Source organism: Chionomys nivalis, chromosome 6, assembly GCF_950005125.1.
Source record: "Chionomys nivalis chromosome 6, mChiNiv1.1, whole genome shotgun sequence".
Classification (NCBI taxonomy): Eukaryota; Metazoa; Chordata; class Mammalia; order Rodentia; family Cricetidae; genus Chionomys; species Chionomys nivalis.
The window spans coordinates 42,152,447-42,167,638 of record NC_080091.1 but is presented as its reverse complement, the minus strand read 5'-3'; the positions used below and the strand labels follow the sequence as shown (position 1 = coordinate 42,167,638).

Genomic DNA, 15,192 nt, shown 5'->3' with positions numbered 1-15,192 from the left:
TCTTTCTACTTATATAATTAAAGAATCTTTAATCCCAGCACTTGGGAGGCAGAGGCAGGTGGATCTCTGTGAGTTCGAGACCAGCCTGGTCTACAAGAGCTAGTTCCAGGACTGGCTCCAAAACCACAGAGAAACCCTGTCTCGAAAAACCAAAAAAAAAAAAAAATTAAAGAATCTTAACTGTAGCAAGTCACCAAAATTGTAACAAGTCACCAATACCTTAGGCTGGCCCTGAGTAGGTGGCTGAGTTAAAGACCCTCGTTTGATATTGAAGGGGCCATTTCTCATGCATATCAACTTTTAAAAATTTTTCAGGCCCTGAACTACTTGATGAAATTTTCATGATCAAGCACTCATGTTAAATCTAATTAGAACCACATGGGGACGTAATCAAAAACGAAGGGTGTCTTGTAATTAGTTGTAATCCCAGCATGAGGTGTTGTGATTGAGGGCCCACTGGTGACTTACTAGATGATTGTTAGTTAGGACATATTTGCAACTTAGAGGCATGCTAACTTTAGTGCCTTGCATGACCCACTGCTGACCTTGTTCAAGGTTCATGAGGGAGCATTCAGTTGGTTAGCTGATGGATAGAAATCAGCTGAATTAATCAAAACCCCGAAGGACATCATTACAATGAAAAATTTTGTCACTTCTAATGCCACTGCTCATTTCACTTGGGGGCCTCCGCAACTGTAGAATCCAGGCTCCCTCTGCTGTTGAAGCCACAAAGAAAACATTGCAGTTGCACTAACTAACTGCTTCATTATGACCTTAATGGACAGAGTAGAGGAAAAACCAAAACTATAACAAGTGTGTGTGTGTGTGTGTGTGTGTGTGTAAGAAATCAGTTTTTGAACTATCGTCAGTAATGCATTTGAATGGTTTCATGTCAAGTGTGTTCAAGCCATGGAAGTCATAAAAAGGATTTTACATTTTATTGACTTCAAAGCCAATACAAAATTGTGTCATTTAAAAGAAGAGGGTTGTGTAATGACAACAGCCAGGGTGTTGATGACAGGTTATGGCTCAGAAGGTAAGAGTACTTGTTTGAAAGCACAAGGATCTGAATTCAAATCCCCAACACCCACATAAAAAAGCCAGACTTGGCCTTGCATGCCTGTAACCCCAGTGCTGGGGAACAGAGACAGGCAGATCCCAGGATCATCGTGCTAGCCAGGCAGTCTAACTGAAAATGCAAGCTTCTGGTTGAGTAAGAAACCCTGTTTCAGAAAAATCAAGGTGAGGAGCAAGAGCTGTCTCCACATGCCCACACACCCACCCGGAGAGATGAAGGGAATTTGTGAGCTAATTCAAGATGATAGTGATCAGACCAGTGCACAGGGGTTTTCTGTACTTTGGCCACTGGTTGAACCTTACATGCAGACAATGAACAGTTTTTAACACCCCTCTAGACAATGGGACTGCTTGGGCAGAAAGGCTTTTCTTCATTAGTCGGTTTAATCACCCCACTTTCTCTCTGTAGATATATTTTACTTAACCCGATGTGTTCAGCAGGAATTTAGAAGCTGGCCATGACAAAAATAAAGTTGTATCTCAAGTCATTTAGAATGACTATGGGAGGGCAGAAGAGAGTCGGGGACAAAGTTTCTAGAGTTTTGGAGCTTTTGTCAACTGTCCTGTCAAGAGGGGAGGAATGCTTTGGCTTCCCTGATCTTTTGCTTCACCCCTTTGCAGGACAAGGTGAGCCCCGCATGATGGCGCTTCAGGGATTCCAGACGCCTGTTGAGAAATTTTGTCTTATCCACTTTTTCTTCTAAGTCTCGGAGGAGTGATTCCTTACCCAGAAGCCCACATTTCTGATTCAGTTTGACGTTGTCAGTTCGCAGGCTGTCTCGGGCTTGCTTTGTCTTTGTCAATAGGTCTCTTCCTAGGGCCACCTGGGCCTCGATTTCCAAAAGTTGTGCCTTTTTGCATGAGTTCTCCGTGTCTATGAAAGACAGCTTTTCCTTCACGTGGGTTATTATCTGCACGTTGCTGGTCACCTTAGTGCGCAGTTTTAGAAGTTCTTCGTTTCGTTCCTCGACTTTCTCATTGAAGGTCTGGTTCTCAATTTTGAGCTGTTCAAAGTCAATGAGGAGCAGTCCCTCAGCCAAGTCCTCCTGGGCTTTCATCCTGGTTTCAAAGTGTACCAGGCTCTGCTTCAGCTGCACGTTCTCGAGGCGTAAGGCGCTCATCTCCTTCTCCTTTTTATCCTCCAGCGCCTGGATCTGTTCCACCTCTCTCAGAGCCGCCTGGCGCCCACCGCGCATGCGGCAGCTGCCCATGACCTGCATCACCACCTGCTTCTTGAGGGTCTGGAAGCGCCGCCACTCTTTCTCCACCCTGGCCTGCTTCTCCTGGCACTGGTGCTTCAGCTCACGCACCTCCTCGCGGTACCACTCTAGGTCGTCCGCCTCTTGTTTCTTCAGTTCCTCCAGCATGGCCAGATAGCGCAAGTATGCTTGCTCTTTCTCCGGAGAATCTGGTTCCGCACTCTTGTCCGCAGGTTCAGCTGCTTCCAGGCCCTTCTTGCGTAGTGTATCGGAGATCTTCTGCTGTAGGTACACATTGTAGCGCTGGTATCGGTTCCGCTCCACCAGCAGGGCGTGATACTGGTCCACTAGCTCCCCACGCAGCTGCTGCTCTTGCAGTTTCCGAACATCCGCAGACCACTCGAAGTCGTCGTAGTCTCTATCCTTATCTTCCTCTTCCTCCTCCTCCTCTCCAGGGAAAAGATGCTCTTCTTTGCTTTTCTTGCGTCGTTCTCGACCTATCGCCTCGAAATCCTTGCTACCTCGCTTCCGCTCAGACTCCTTCGATTTCTCTTTCTCTGCCCGTGGGGCTGGAGCAGCCGCTTCTTCGACGATCGTGGTCAGCGGCAGTGAGGGCCGGAACCATGACTCCTTGCTCTTCATCCTCTTCACCTTGTCCTTCTGCTTCTCTGGCCGGTCGGGTTCCTCGTCCTCCTCATCTTCATCGTCTTCTTCGTCTTCGTCCTTGTCCAGCTCCTTGGATTCCCGCTCAGTCTCGGGATTGGGCTCTGGCAGACTCTCTGGCTCTTGGGACACGTCCTCGCTCGCGGCCTCTACTGCCTCGCCCGTAGCCTCAGCGGCCTCCAGACTTTCCAGGACCTCGACACGCGCATCATCGCTCCCCTCCGAAGCCTCTGCTTTGGGGCCGTCCGCAACCGGCTGGGTCTCCGGCTGGGTCTCCGGCTGGGTCTCCGGCTCCGGTCCCGGCTCCGGGCCCGACTCCGGGCCCGACTCCGGCCCTGGCTCCGGTCCTGGCTCCGGAGGGTCAGCCGTAGTCTGAGGTTCGGAGCTGACCTTGATCTCGGATGGCTGCCTGGTCAGGTCTTGCTCGGCTCCACCATCGCCCTCTGTGGCCCCGTCGTGGCTGTCCATGCTGGACCCACTGTCTCGGGTCTGAGGACCGCTGCTGCCTGCTGTTAGGTTTCCCGGGGCAACCAGGGCGCGCGCGGTGAGCCCCGCGATTGGTCGCCCGCCTTCCTTTTCTCGCCGCCTCCCAGCAATATTAAACCAATGAAGGGCCACGAACAGGTGAAACTTGGCGCTGATTGGTCGCTGACTCTCGAGAGGTGTGGCGCACACGACCGGCTTCCGTTCTGCGCCTCGCCGGCTGTCAGGCTTTGGGCGGGGCTTTGCGGCTGAGCGAGCCCAGAAGGCGGAGGGAGGCGGCGGCACGCAGGCGCAGAGCGGAGGTTCGGCTGCCCGCGAGGGGGCGCGCGCGGGGCGCCTGCGCGATGCGGCGGGGAGACAGCGGCGTCGGCGGCGGCGGCGGCGGCGGCCGGGCCGGGCCGGAGGGCGCCTGCGTGCTGAGGCGGGACGCGGTCCGCCTGGCGGGCTCCGGCGGCGCCTGGGCGGGGGCGGCCGTGGCAGCGGCCGGCAGCAGCGCGGACGCGGCGGGCGCGGTGGGCCCGGCAGGCGGCGGGGCGCTGACGGCCGGAGGCGCGGCGGCTGCGGGCCGGGCGGCGGGCGAGCGGGGGAAGATGGCGGAGCTGGGCAAGAAGTACTGCGTGTACTGCCTGGCCGAGGTGAGCCCGCTGCGCTTCCGCTGCACCGAGTGCCAGGACATCGAGCTGTGCCCCGAGTGCTTCTCGGCTGGCGCGGAGATCGGCCACCACCGCCGCTACCACGGCTACCAGCTGGTGGACGGCGGACGATTCACTCTCTGGGGGCCTGAGGCGGAGGGTGGCTGGACCAGCCGCGAGGAGCAGCTGCTGTTGGACGCCATCGAGCAGTTCGGCTTCGGCAACTGGGTGAGCGGCGGGCCCTAGCTAGAAGGAGGGCATGGCTGGCTGGCTGGGTGCACCCTGCGGAGGGTCTCAGGTGGCCGGGCGGGATTGCCCGGAGAATGTTGGGTGCCTGTGGCCACACAGCTGGTAGAGCAGGGCCTTGACCTGTGGCCCTGACATGGAGCTGTCTGCCCTTCACACTCGTCCTCAGAAGGTGTGCATTGAACACAGGCGGAGGGCAGGCCTTGTGCCTTGCCAAGCTTCTCGAGCCAGATGGCAGCAAGCTAGACCCCACAGTGCCTACTGAGATCCCTGATAGGGTTGGGTTCTCTTGGGCACAGTGATGAGGAAGGTCAGAAGCCTGGGCTGCCCATCCCGCATGCACTTAGTCTGCATTCAGGGCTTCGTGTGCTTTCTGTGGGTGTCAGCATGTGCCCACTGCTAGGGTTCTCTGTGGGTACCAGTGTCTTGTTTAATTCTTGCTCTCCACAGCACCCAGGACATGGTGTGATGGGTGGTCACTAAAGAATGAACAAAGGCATCTTCCTGAGGAGGCATGGAGCCAGGGATCCGCTTACTAGTGGTCAAGTTTCTGTAGATGTGACTTGCTGGTGGCAAAGGGCATTGGTGTGCCAGCCAGATAGTGCACTGGGCTCCTGGTTGTTATCTCCTTCTATTCCTCACCTGTATTAGGGAAGCGCTCTGTCTGCATTGTCAACATTACCACCCAGCACATGTAGCATCTTCAAGCTTTCAGAGAAGCAAGGAGCTAAGCCTGACCCTGCCCTGTCCAGACTCTTCCCCAGTATGGTAGGGTCCTGCTTCTCTGAGCTTCCCTACTCCAGCCATACTGCCCTCCTCTTCCAGGTTATCACACAGTGAGTGACCTTCTGGACCCACCTCCCCCACCTAAGATTCTGCTCTCCAGATGCTTTCCCTATGGGCAACCCCATGACTCCTGCTCTCCAGAAAACATCTGGTTACTTTGTCTAGAAGTGGAGTTTGTTGTGTAGTGAGCATTTGCTTTGTACTGAAGAAGAGCCTCAGAGCTGAAAATGTTGCTTTCATTTGCTCTGTTCCTGGAGCTTGTCTCTTACCTGATGGCATCCATCCCTCTCTACCTGATTGCCCTTGGTGACCTAGCCTCACTTTGTCCTCAGCTTCAGAGCCAACTTAAAGCCTTCATCCACCTCCAATTGGTCAGCTGTCACCTGTTTAAAAACTGCAGGCTGTAGCTGCCGATTGTGACCTGAACCGCTTTGGCATTTACCCCTTGCTGTGACCACTTCTCATGGTTTACCTGCTCTCACCAACACAGGACTTTTAAAACATAAACTGCGTCTCTTTAGCCCTCGGCAAACTAACTTCCAGCTCTACTTAGAGTACACTGCAAGGCCTGACAACGCCTATGGTTGCCTGTGTCTATGGTTCTTACGCTTCTACCCTTGACCAGTTTTCCTCTTTTCTGCCTGAAGTGCTTTCTAGTCAAGACTCCCGACTGATCTTTGTCCTTACATGTCACCGCTGCAGAGAGACTTTCCTCCCTGGCGTCGTCTCTAGCACTTATCTCCACAGCAGCCACTGAAAAGAGTGAAGGTACTAGTTTCGGGGAGCCCAGCACTGAGCTCGCTTCATCTCTTGAAACTTGGGCTATTCTCAGGGAACTCTGGAAGAGGGGGCAGAAAGAGTGTAAGAGCTGGAGGGGAAGGAGAACAGGGCCCTCCAAATCAAGTAAGCAAAAGCTCCTGTGAACTTGCAGAGACTGAAGCAACAACACAGGGCCAACATGGATCTGCACCAGGTCCTCTGTGTATATATTAGAGCTTTCAGGTTAGCGTTTTTATGGGACTCTTGAGTGTGTGAATTAGTGGGTCACTGATTCATGTGACTTTCCTTGGGGCTCTTTTGCTTTATTGTTTGCCTTGTCCAACTTTGATGTGATGGTTTTTGTTCTGTATCACAGTTTATTCTGTTAAAGAAAAGAAATCTTGGACTGTAGAGTCCATACATACTTCAGCTAGTGTTTGTGCCCCATTCATGCTGCAGTCAGAAGCAGACAGCACCAGGAAGTAAAGCATGTAAAATGTGGGTGAGTGAACACTGGGTGGGGAAGACCTCTTCTTTAAGGCCAGAGGAGCTTGAGATGCCAGTTCTCATGAGGCCCAGGCTCAGCTTTGGAAGAAGTGAAGCCCAAAGGGCTTGGCTGCCAGTTAGAGAGATGCAACACTGATCCTCACACAGGATAGGGAGGCTCTGTGACCCCGCTCCCCGTGCTCTCTTAGGCCAGTTGCCTTACTCCTCTGAGCCTTGTTTTCTTCACTAGAGGCACCACAGCTTGGATATGCGGTTCTTTTTTGAGCTTGTATGCTATTACACAGAAGTATGTCCCAGTATGGACCTGTGTAGAGCCTGTGCCAGCTCTGTGCAATACCCTTTATGTATACAAGTCATATGACTTGCACAAGCAACACTGCGGGGTGAATTTATGTTCTTCTTTGCAATTGAAAGACAGCCACTGTGAGAATCTAAGCCACTTGCCACGAACTTTATAGCTTTGCACATGATGGCTAGGTGTGATTATAGCCTGGGCCTCCACTGCAGCACTAAGAGCATTAAGTACTGTGGTTGGAGACCAGAAGCTTACAGGTGCAGTTGGCGGTGTGCTACTACCAGAAAGCTTACACAGGGTCTAGTTGGGATCTGTACCACAGAAAAGTCACAGAAGGGAGGCTACCATAGTAGGGAGAGTGACTGAGGAAAGAGATGGGTGGCCCTCAACAACACACATAGGTCAGGCCTGCCAGGGTGCTCAGAGCCTCCAGACAGCTGCGCTCTGGTGGACTCTGCTGGTTGGATGATGCAGGACCTCTGGAACGTGTGAGCACAGACATGTAGCCATATAGAGGTTCAGGGTGATTAGAGCCTTTGGTATATGAATCGCCAGTTTTGTTACCTGGCTATAAAGACACTAAACTGTCAGAGAGGAGACAGTTTGAGAGGACCAGCTCCTCTCCAGGGACATCCAGTAGAGGGAAGTGGGGCTTGGCCAGCTTATGTAGTTTTGGATGTAGTAAGAGGAACCAGTGGAGAGGTTCTCGTGCCTAGGGACAGGTGGAGTAGCCAGGGTAGTAACTCTTTCCTCTTTAGATGATAGTTGACATGCCCAGTGTGTGATTGCTGCATCGTTTGTTCATTCCTCTGTCCGCTGGCATGTTCTCAACAATCTGCTACGTGCTAGCCCGTGTGGAAGGACACTGCTAGGACAGCTGTGACCTTGCAGCGTGGGTGAGTAGACTCCATGTCCAGTGGTGAGAAGGACTAGAAAAGACTGCATGGGTGGGAAGGTAGCATAGAGGAAGGAGGTATTTTGTGTTCTAGGAGTTGGTTGTGTTTGTGAGCAAGGCAGAAGCTGGCTTGCCCCAAGTGGAAGGCTGAAGATGAGGACTCATCCTGTGGGGTGTCGCATGCAAGCTTGACTATAGTCATGATTGGAAAAGCCTTAAGCCCCAGCCAGTGAGTGGTTGGAGTATTAAAAGCTGATCCCACTCCTTGTGCTAGATGCCAGACAGGGCTGTGATGGGGGTGTTAAGGTTGATGCCTATTTCCTAGTTCCAGGTCTCAAGGCAGACATGTTGCATTGTTCCCTCACTCTTACAGTTTCCCAAATTCTGATGCTCCCCACTTACTGATGAAAAGCAAATGTACCGAAGGATGAGCCCAGCTAGAGTCTGGGCCCAGGTCTTTGTGGTTCATGTCTCACTGGGACAATGACAGCCTAGCACAGACCTGCTGGTGACAGGAACTGGCCAGACACTGACTTGTCATCTATAGGATCTCAGGGACCTAAAAAGTCTATAGGGCCATCTGCCTTTTCACCAGGTGGCTTGCTTAGTTAGGGGTTCTGTTGCTGTGAAGAGACACCATGACCATGGCTACTCTTATTAAAAAAAAAACAAAAGACAAAAACATTTAATTGGGGTGACTTATATTTCCAGAGGTTTAGTCCAGTATCATCATGGCAGGAATGGAGGTGTGCAGCAGACATGGTGCTGGTTACATCTTGATCAAAAGGTAACAGGAAGTGGACTGAACCACTGGGTGTGACTTAAGCATATATGAGACCTCAAAGCCCACCTCCACAGTGACACACTTCCTCCAACAAGGCCATACCTACTCCAACAAAGCCACACCTCCTACTAGTGCCATTCCCTGTGGGGGTTATTTCTTTCAAACCATTACATCAGGGCAGAGGGCTGTAGGGGTTAGTAGAAGGAATGTGTCACCAGCCTGTGCGTCTGATAGAAGGGTTGGTAGAGATGATAAGGACAGACTAAAGGAGGAAAGACCCTGGGTAGGATTGTGTAGACACTGGCTCCCAAATGTTACTGAATCAGAACAACCTGGGGAGTGCACTAAACACAGAAGAGACCAGGAGCAGTGCCCAAGGAAATGAGGTCTCAGGGTTGTCTGATATCCCAGAATAGTAGTGAGTTGACCATCTCAAGAGCCAGCTATGTCCCTTTTCTTCCTGAGGCAGGAAGAAAAGTCCTATCTAAATGTCCCTTTGTATAACAGGCTGAGCTAGCCTGCCAGTGTAGGTAGCTGCTGGTGGCCTGGCCTGCCTTTTCCTGGCCACATTATCCTGCTGCCCCTCTCAAGATTCTGGGAGGTTCTGATTTGAGGGTTCACAGGGCGATAATGGAGTAGCAGGTGCACCAATGACTTAGCCATGTGAGCTCATGGCAGGCTTACGAGCTGACAGCAGCTTTGTCCAGCTGGCACTTACCATCTGGTGGTGAGGAGAATGAGGTAGAACTGCCTAGAAGTACTTCACAGGATGCTGGAATCAGTGCTTTGACCTGCCCTTTCCCTGGGTGGCTTCAGAATGCTTTTAGGTGGATTATGTTTCCTGTTTCCTCCTGGCAGCCCCTTACCGCACCTCCCCAGGAAAGGGGGTGCCTTTGGTTTCTGCCTCTTTAGAAACTCCTTCATTTGAAGGGTGGGCCAGGGCACACATTCTCCTACTCCAAAGTCCAGCCCCTGGTCATGGCCAACCTCAGCCTGCCTTGTTCCTCACAGTTCAGTTGCTGGGAGAATAAAGACAACAATGGAGTTAAGTGTCAGCTGGGTTGTGGCCGGGTTGTCTACTGAAGAGGAAGGACAGGAAGGAAATTGTGAGGCCCTCTCGAGTCAAAGTTGCCTGCCCCAGGCAAGGTGCTGGAAGATCAGAAGCTTTGTGTGTAGCACCCTTCCACCAGTCTGAGTCAGGAGCTGCCATCCTGTGGAGCTTCTTTGAGAGCTGACTGAAGCGGGAAGAAGCAGTGGCTGGTAGTCCAGCCTTGCCCTGCGTGCTCATAGTGCCAGCAATTGCATGAGGCAGACTCCTCAGCACATGCTGCATTGACAAGCGTGGGAGGCCCAGGGTGATTAGCATTTGGTGACAGGCAGCGTTCCTAGCCAGACTGCTGAATTTGAACTGCACAGTGTCAACTGGTCATGTGCCCTATGGTAGCTCACCCAAAGGCTTATTGACCTTGAATTGTAGGTAGAAAGAGCACTGCTCTCCTGGGTGCAGCTGTGAGGTCTCAGTGAGACGATGTATGTAGGTACTTTTGCCTGTTAATTTAACTGCACTCCAACAAAATCCCTAAGAGGAGGCAGCAAGAGTGAAGGGAACAGGAGGTGGAGCCAGAAGGAAAGTCTGGGAAGAATGGGGGCTTAGAACACACACAGAGAGACAGAGAGAGAGAGAGCTTCCAGTGAACCTGATTGTTCTGAGTAGCGAGTAGCAGGACTGATGATGTAGATCACAGATTGCCTGGACCTAGGTGCTGTGCTTGTGCCTCCCAATGCATCTGCCTTCCCACCACCCTGTGAGTGGAACCTCAGCTGAGGAGCTCAGACCCTTGGGCTCAGTGGTCAGTTAATTGAACCGAATGAGTGACTTCTAGGTTCCATTAGCGACCAGAGAAAGTGGAGAGTGATTAAGGAATAGACCTGATGTCATCCTCTGGCCTCTACAGCACAAGCACATGTGTGTGCACATCTTTGCAGGTGAGGCCTGAGAGGCCATTCCTGGACCTTCTCACCAAGGCCTGGAGGACCATCTCTAAGGAAACCTGCCAGGCCTGAGTGTGGTTGTTTCTTTGCTAGACAGGATCAGAGGCTCTGCAAAGAGCAGCAGGAGCCAGGCATAGTCATTTGACTTTTTAGAATGCTTCCTGAGAGAAACAAGTAGGGGTGAAGCTAATAGTGGCATTTAAAGTTGAAGTTATGCCAGGTGGTGGTGGTGCACGATTTTAATCCCAGCATTTGGGAGGCTGAGGCAGGACCGATCTCTGTGAGTTGAAGGCCAGCCTGGTCTACAGAGCGAGTTCCAGGACAGGCTCCAAAGATATACAGAGAAACCCTGTCTCTAAAAACCAACCAACCAAATAAATAAATAAAAAGTTGGAGTCATATAATTCCTCCCAGAGACCAGAGTATATCCCTTGCTGTAATTTTTACTTTTCTCCTTACAAGTCTCAAGTGAAGCTGCACCTGTGTCTTGTCTCAGACCTGCCTTCTTCATTCTGCTTTGTTAAGTTTAACCTACAGTGTCTCAGGCTAGTGGGAAGGGTCCCGCTCTAGGTGTATGTCCCAGAAAAGGTCCAGATGGAGGGTCGCTCAGCTGAGTTGGGCCTCTTTACCTCCCACAGCACCTAGCTTATAATCAGGACGGCCATCAGCTCCAACTGGCCAACAGGGCACAGAGACTGGATTAGGCATGACCATTTGGAGTCCAAAGCAACTTGCCCCTCACAGCACTGTGTATAACCTGCAGCTCAAAGAGGTGCTGCTGGTTCTGGGACTAGTTGTTGAGAACAGCAGCCGGGAAATGAGTGTGCATTTTGAGCAATTACTTTCTGAAGTGGCTTTAGTGGTTGACTTTAAGGAAGAGGCCTCTTGGCAAAAGGAAAAGATTGAGGGAGCCATTTAGTTTCCTCTCTTGCAGGCGTGGAGAGTGTTTTCAGCAGTGGTAGCACTGCAGTTAGCCTCTGCGTGCCTATCATCCATAGCCACTAAGAGAGGAACAAGCTTAGCTTCCAGAACCCAAGGCTGCGACAATGTGAAAAGAGTCCTGACCCCTTTTGCCCTAGAGCTGCAGCAAGAAATAGTGTCATTTGTTGTCATGCTGCATGGACTTGCTTTGCCCTGTGGACAACTTGGCGAGTCTACTGTCTAGTCTGAGTGAAGAGTGTGCCCTGTAATGCCAGACTATCTTCAAGTGTTCTTCAGGGTTTGCAATGGGTAAAATGGACAGTAGCACATGGCTGAGTTTCTTTTTAAGAAGCCAGGGAATTAAGAATGACTTTTAGGAGTCCCATCCCAGCTTTGTCACGAGTTCCCACATAGCCTTGAACAAGTCGGTGGCTCTGGATCTTCCCTCTTGGATACATCTCTGTAAGTCCCACCAGTGCCAATTTGGTTGGAATGCATATCTGAACATATTTGGGGGATTGTGTGTGTGTGTGTGTGTGTGTGTGAGAGAGAGAGAGAGAGAGAGAGAGAGAGAGAGAGAGAGAGAGAGAAATATAGGAAGTAGCCCAAGTAAAACTGTGAAAATGTGATTTGGCTTTTGTCATTATAGGAAGACATGGCTGCACATGTTGGTGCTTCAAGGACTCCCCAGGAAGTGATGGAGCACTATGTCAGCATGTACATCCATGGAAACTTGGGCAAAGCCTGCATCCCTGACACCATCCCCAACCGGGTGACAGATCATACCTGCCCCAGCGGGGGCCCTCTCTCACCTAGCCTCACCACTCCTTTGCCCCCACTGGACATCTCTGTAGCTGAGCAGCAGCAGCTGGGCTACATGCCACTGCGTGATGACTATGAGATCGAGTACGACCAGGATGCTGAGACGCTCATCAGTGGGCTCTCTGTGAACTATGATGATGATGATGTGGAGATCGAGCTCAAGCGTGCCCATGTAGACATGTATGTGCGGAAGCTGAAGGAGAGGCAGCGCCGGAAGAACATTGCCCGTGACTATAACCTGGTGCCAGCCTTCCTGGGCAAGGACAAGAAGGAGAAGGAGAAGACACTAAAACGAAAGATCACCAAGGAGGAGAAGGAGCTGCGGCTGAAACTGCGGCCACTCTACCAGTTCATGTCCTGCAAAGAATTCGACGATTTATTTGAAAACATGCACAAGGAGAAAATGCTTCGCGCCAAGATCAGAGAGCTGCAGCGGTACCGGCGAAATGGCATTACAAAGATGGAAGAGTCAGCTGAGTATGAGGCTGCCAGACACAAACGGGAGAGGAGGAAGGAGAACAAAAACCTGGCCAGCTCCAAAAGGGGGAAGGAAGATGGCAAAGACGGTGAGTTTGCAGCCATTGAGAACCTTCCTGGGTTTGAGCTACTGTCAGATCGGGAGAAGGTTCTCTGTAGCTCTTTGAACTTGAGTCCTGCACGCTACGTGACTGTGAAGACTATTATAATTAAAGATCACCTCCAGAAGCGACAAGGGATCCCCTCTAAAAGTCGCCTTCCCAGTTATCTGGACAAGGTCCTAAAGAAAAGGATTTTAAATTTCCTCACAGAAAGTGGGTGGATATCCAGGGATGCTTCCTGAGGCCAGATGATGCTAAAGCAGCTTGTGAGCCAAAAGACCTGGGGTCCGTGTTCCCCCGCAACATTGTTGCTCTTTTAAACAAATTGAATTCTTTTTTCAAGGCTTAAATTTTTTCATGACCCTCTGGAAGAAGCAATAGTAGCAGTCTTAAATTGACTCGTGGGGAGAAAAACGTGTGTCTTTCTTAGTCCTAAGGTAATCCTTTCAGAAGACGGCTTACCTTTGTGTCCCTCTGAAGACTGTCCCCACCTTGGACTAGTTCCATTTATTTTATGAGCCTTCCCCCCTTTGGGTTTAGAAGCTGTTATGCTGTGGGAGCCAAGCTGTGTGTTCCTGCCATCAGCGTTTTCCTGGTGACACAAGCTTTACTCAGGTGGGCTGTTGTTGGCGCCCCTTCACTGAGCCCACTGCTGCCCCCCAGCCGGTACCCCAAGCACAGCCCCGGCACACCGCACTTTACCGGGAGGCAGGCTGTGCACAGAACCCTCTGCTGTGGAGGCCAGAGATTACCACCAGGCCCGCTCCCCACTGAGCCACTTAAGATGAGCCCCTCATTTGCACAGTGACCACATGAGCTTCCACTTACCTGACAGCGCTTGCTTCATCTTAGCTCAGCCCAGCCTGTGCTGCCTGGGCAAGCTCTCTTAGCACATTCTTGTCCCTGTGGTTGGGAAAGCAGTTAATGGGAGGGCCACATAATCAGGTGGGGGCTGCCCTTTGCTGCTCTGAACCCCTATAGTACACCTGACTTAGAAGACCCTCTGAGTTTAAGGCTGAGTGTGCAGTGCTGAGTTGGGGCAGTAGCTGCTCAGGACTTCCACCACCACTGCAGAGTCCCCTTCACTAAATACAGGACATGCTAGGGTATGGCCTGGTGTCCCCCCCACCCACCCATCCCCCGCTGGGTAGAGCCAGGGGACCAGCTGGCAGGGGCCCTGGGGAGTGCAGAGCATCCTGCCTGTGCCTTGGAGCCTTTGCACTGCTTGTTTGTGCTCTTGAAGCAAACTCAGAAATGGCTCCTTCCCATATTGACTGAAAAGCTTGTTTCTGGGGGCCTCCTTCAAGGATTCATATGGTACCTTCCTTCTTAACTTGAGGAAGGCATTTGTCTTCCGGCTGCTCAGGGTTCTCACGCCCAGACCCTGCTTTAAGAGTCCTGGAGTTGACCACAGCCCCTGCCCCGTCCCTGAGGTACAAGAGCCTATTTACCTCATAGAGTGTTTGGGCTCGGAAGTGAAAGTGAAGTTATTTTGAAGAAAAACAACTCATTTCCAAGGACGACTTGATGACGTGCCTTTTCATTTTACATCCTCTGTCCCCTAGGGTAAGGTTTTCAGCATTAAATAAAACATTTCAAATATACTGTATATGGCTTTAGTTGTAAAGTGCATTGTAGGCTAGCAGGGAAGTACCCTGTGAGCCAGGCCCAGATTTCTTTTGACACCACAAGATGCTGAGCAGTGGTGTCAAAGGACCAGCTCTACACTGTCCCCTGCAGGTGAATAGTGGACAGTAGCTGGTGTCACTGAACAGCAATGGGATGGTGCTCACTGCCTAGTTGTTCTCCAAGTGGGGTTCCTGGGCACTTGTCTAAATACAGAATCATACCCCATCTAACTCTCTTGAGATTTAGATGATTTGGGGGCTTCATTAACAGGGACTAGCAGGGTGTTTTCAAACCCTCCAGGTGGCTGGGATGCAAGCTTAAGTTTGAGAACCACTGGTTTTGTCCTGGTATCTCCAACACCAAGAGTCCCAGCTTGGTGAGGTTTGAAGTTTCAGTGTGTCTTCTACAAAATGACAGCTAGACCTACATTAGCTTGAGAAGCAGAGGATCCTGTCAACATGTGGCCAAGAGCTGTCGGACAAAAAGCCGTGCTTAAGCAGGCATATAGTGTGTGTACATCTTTTGATGATATGAATTTATTTGGGCGTGACTGTTTTAAAACACCATGATGAATGTATAATTAATTTATGTTCAAGTATTATTATTGTTACAAGGGAAAAGTAGTATTAGGATTGTTTGCTCTCCTGTCTGCCCCAGCTGTTTCTGTCACATTACTCTTTGTTAGCTCAGACAGATATGGACATGTTTATATTTAATTCTCACGATAAATTAGCTACCACAACCCCATGGAACCAAGTTTTTTCAAATTTAAACAAACTGTCTTTGAGTCAGAAAAGTTAGATAATTATTCAACTGTTTGAAATAATGCTCTCTGGGAGGCCAACATTCCAAGAATGTATTAAGAATTAAAACCCTACCATTTTTATTATTCTTTTACATTAAATTGTTGAGAACAAAGTCGTG

At 50.8% G+C, this 15,192-nt stretch overlaps 2 protein-coding genes across 2 annotated transcripts; one reads left to right on the top strand and one right to left on the bottom strand.

Annotated features, from left to right (window-relative positions):
• Positions 1-1,521: 1,521 nt before the first annotated feature.
• On the bottom strand, positions 1,522-3,407 carry Ccdc96 (coiled-coil domain containing 96). Its single transcript, XM_057773006.1, has one exon. It carries the CDS (start codon positions 3,405-3,407, stop codon positions 1,644-1,646), a length of 1,764 nt encoding a protein of 587 aa, XP_057628989.1. The 3' UTR covers positions 1,522-1,643.
• Positions 3,408-3,812: 405 nt separating this feature from the next.
• On the top strand, positions 3,813-15,180 carry Tada2b (transcriptional adaptor 2B). Its single transcript, XM_057772312.1, has 2 exons — positions 3,813-4,282; positions 11,889-15,180. The coding sequence occupies exons 1-2, from the start codon at positions 4,013-4,015 to the stop codon at positions 12,879-12,881; spliced, it is 1,263 nt and encodes a 420-aa protein (XP_057628295.1). The 5' UTR covers positions 3,813-4,012; the 3' UTR covers positions 12,882-15,180.
• Positions 15,181-15,192: the final 12 nt, after the last annotated feature.

Bases quoted from the DNA above. Each gene is read 5' to 3' on its own strand.
- Ccdc96 (XM_057773006.1), bottom strand. From the start codon at position 3,407: ATGGACAGCCACGACGGGGCCACAGAGGGCGATGGTGGAGCCGAGCAA.
- Tada2b (XM_057772312.1), top strand. From the start codon at position 4,013: ATGGCGGAGCTGGGCAAGAAGTACTGCGTGTACTGCCTGGCCGAGGTG. The intron at 4,283-11,888 runs GTGAGCGGCGGG...TTGTCATTATAG, and splicing joins AGTTCGGCTTCGGCAACTGG to GAAGACATGGCTGCACATGT.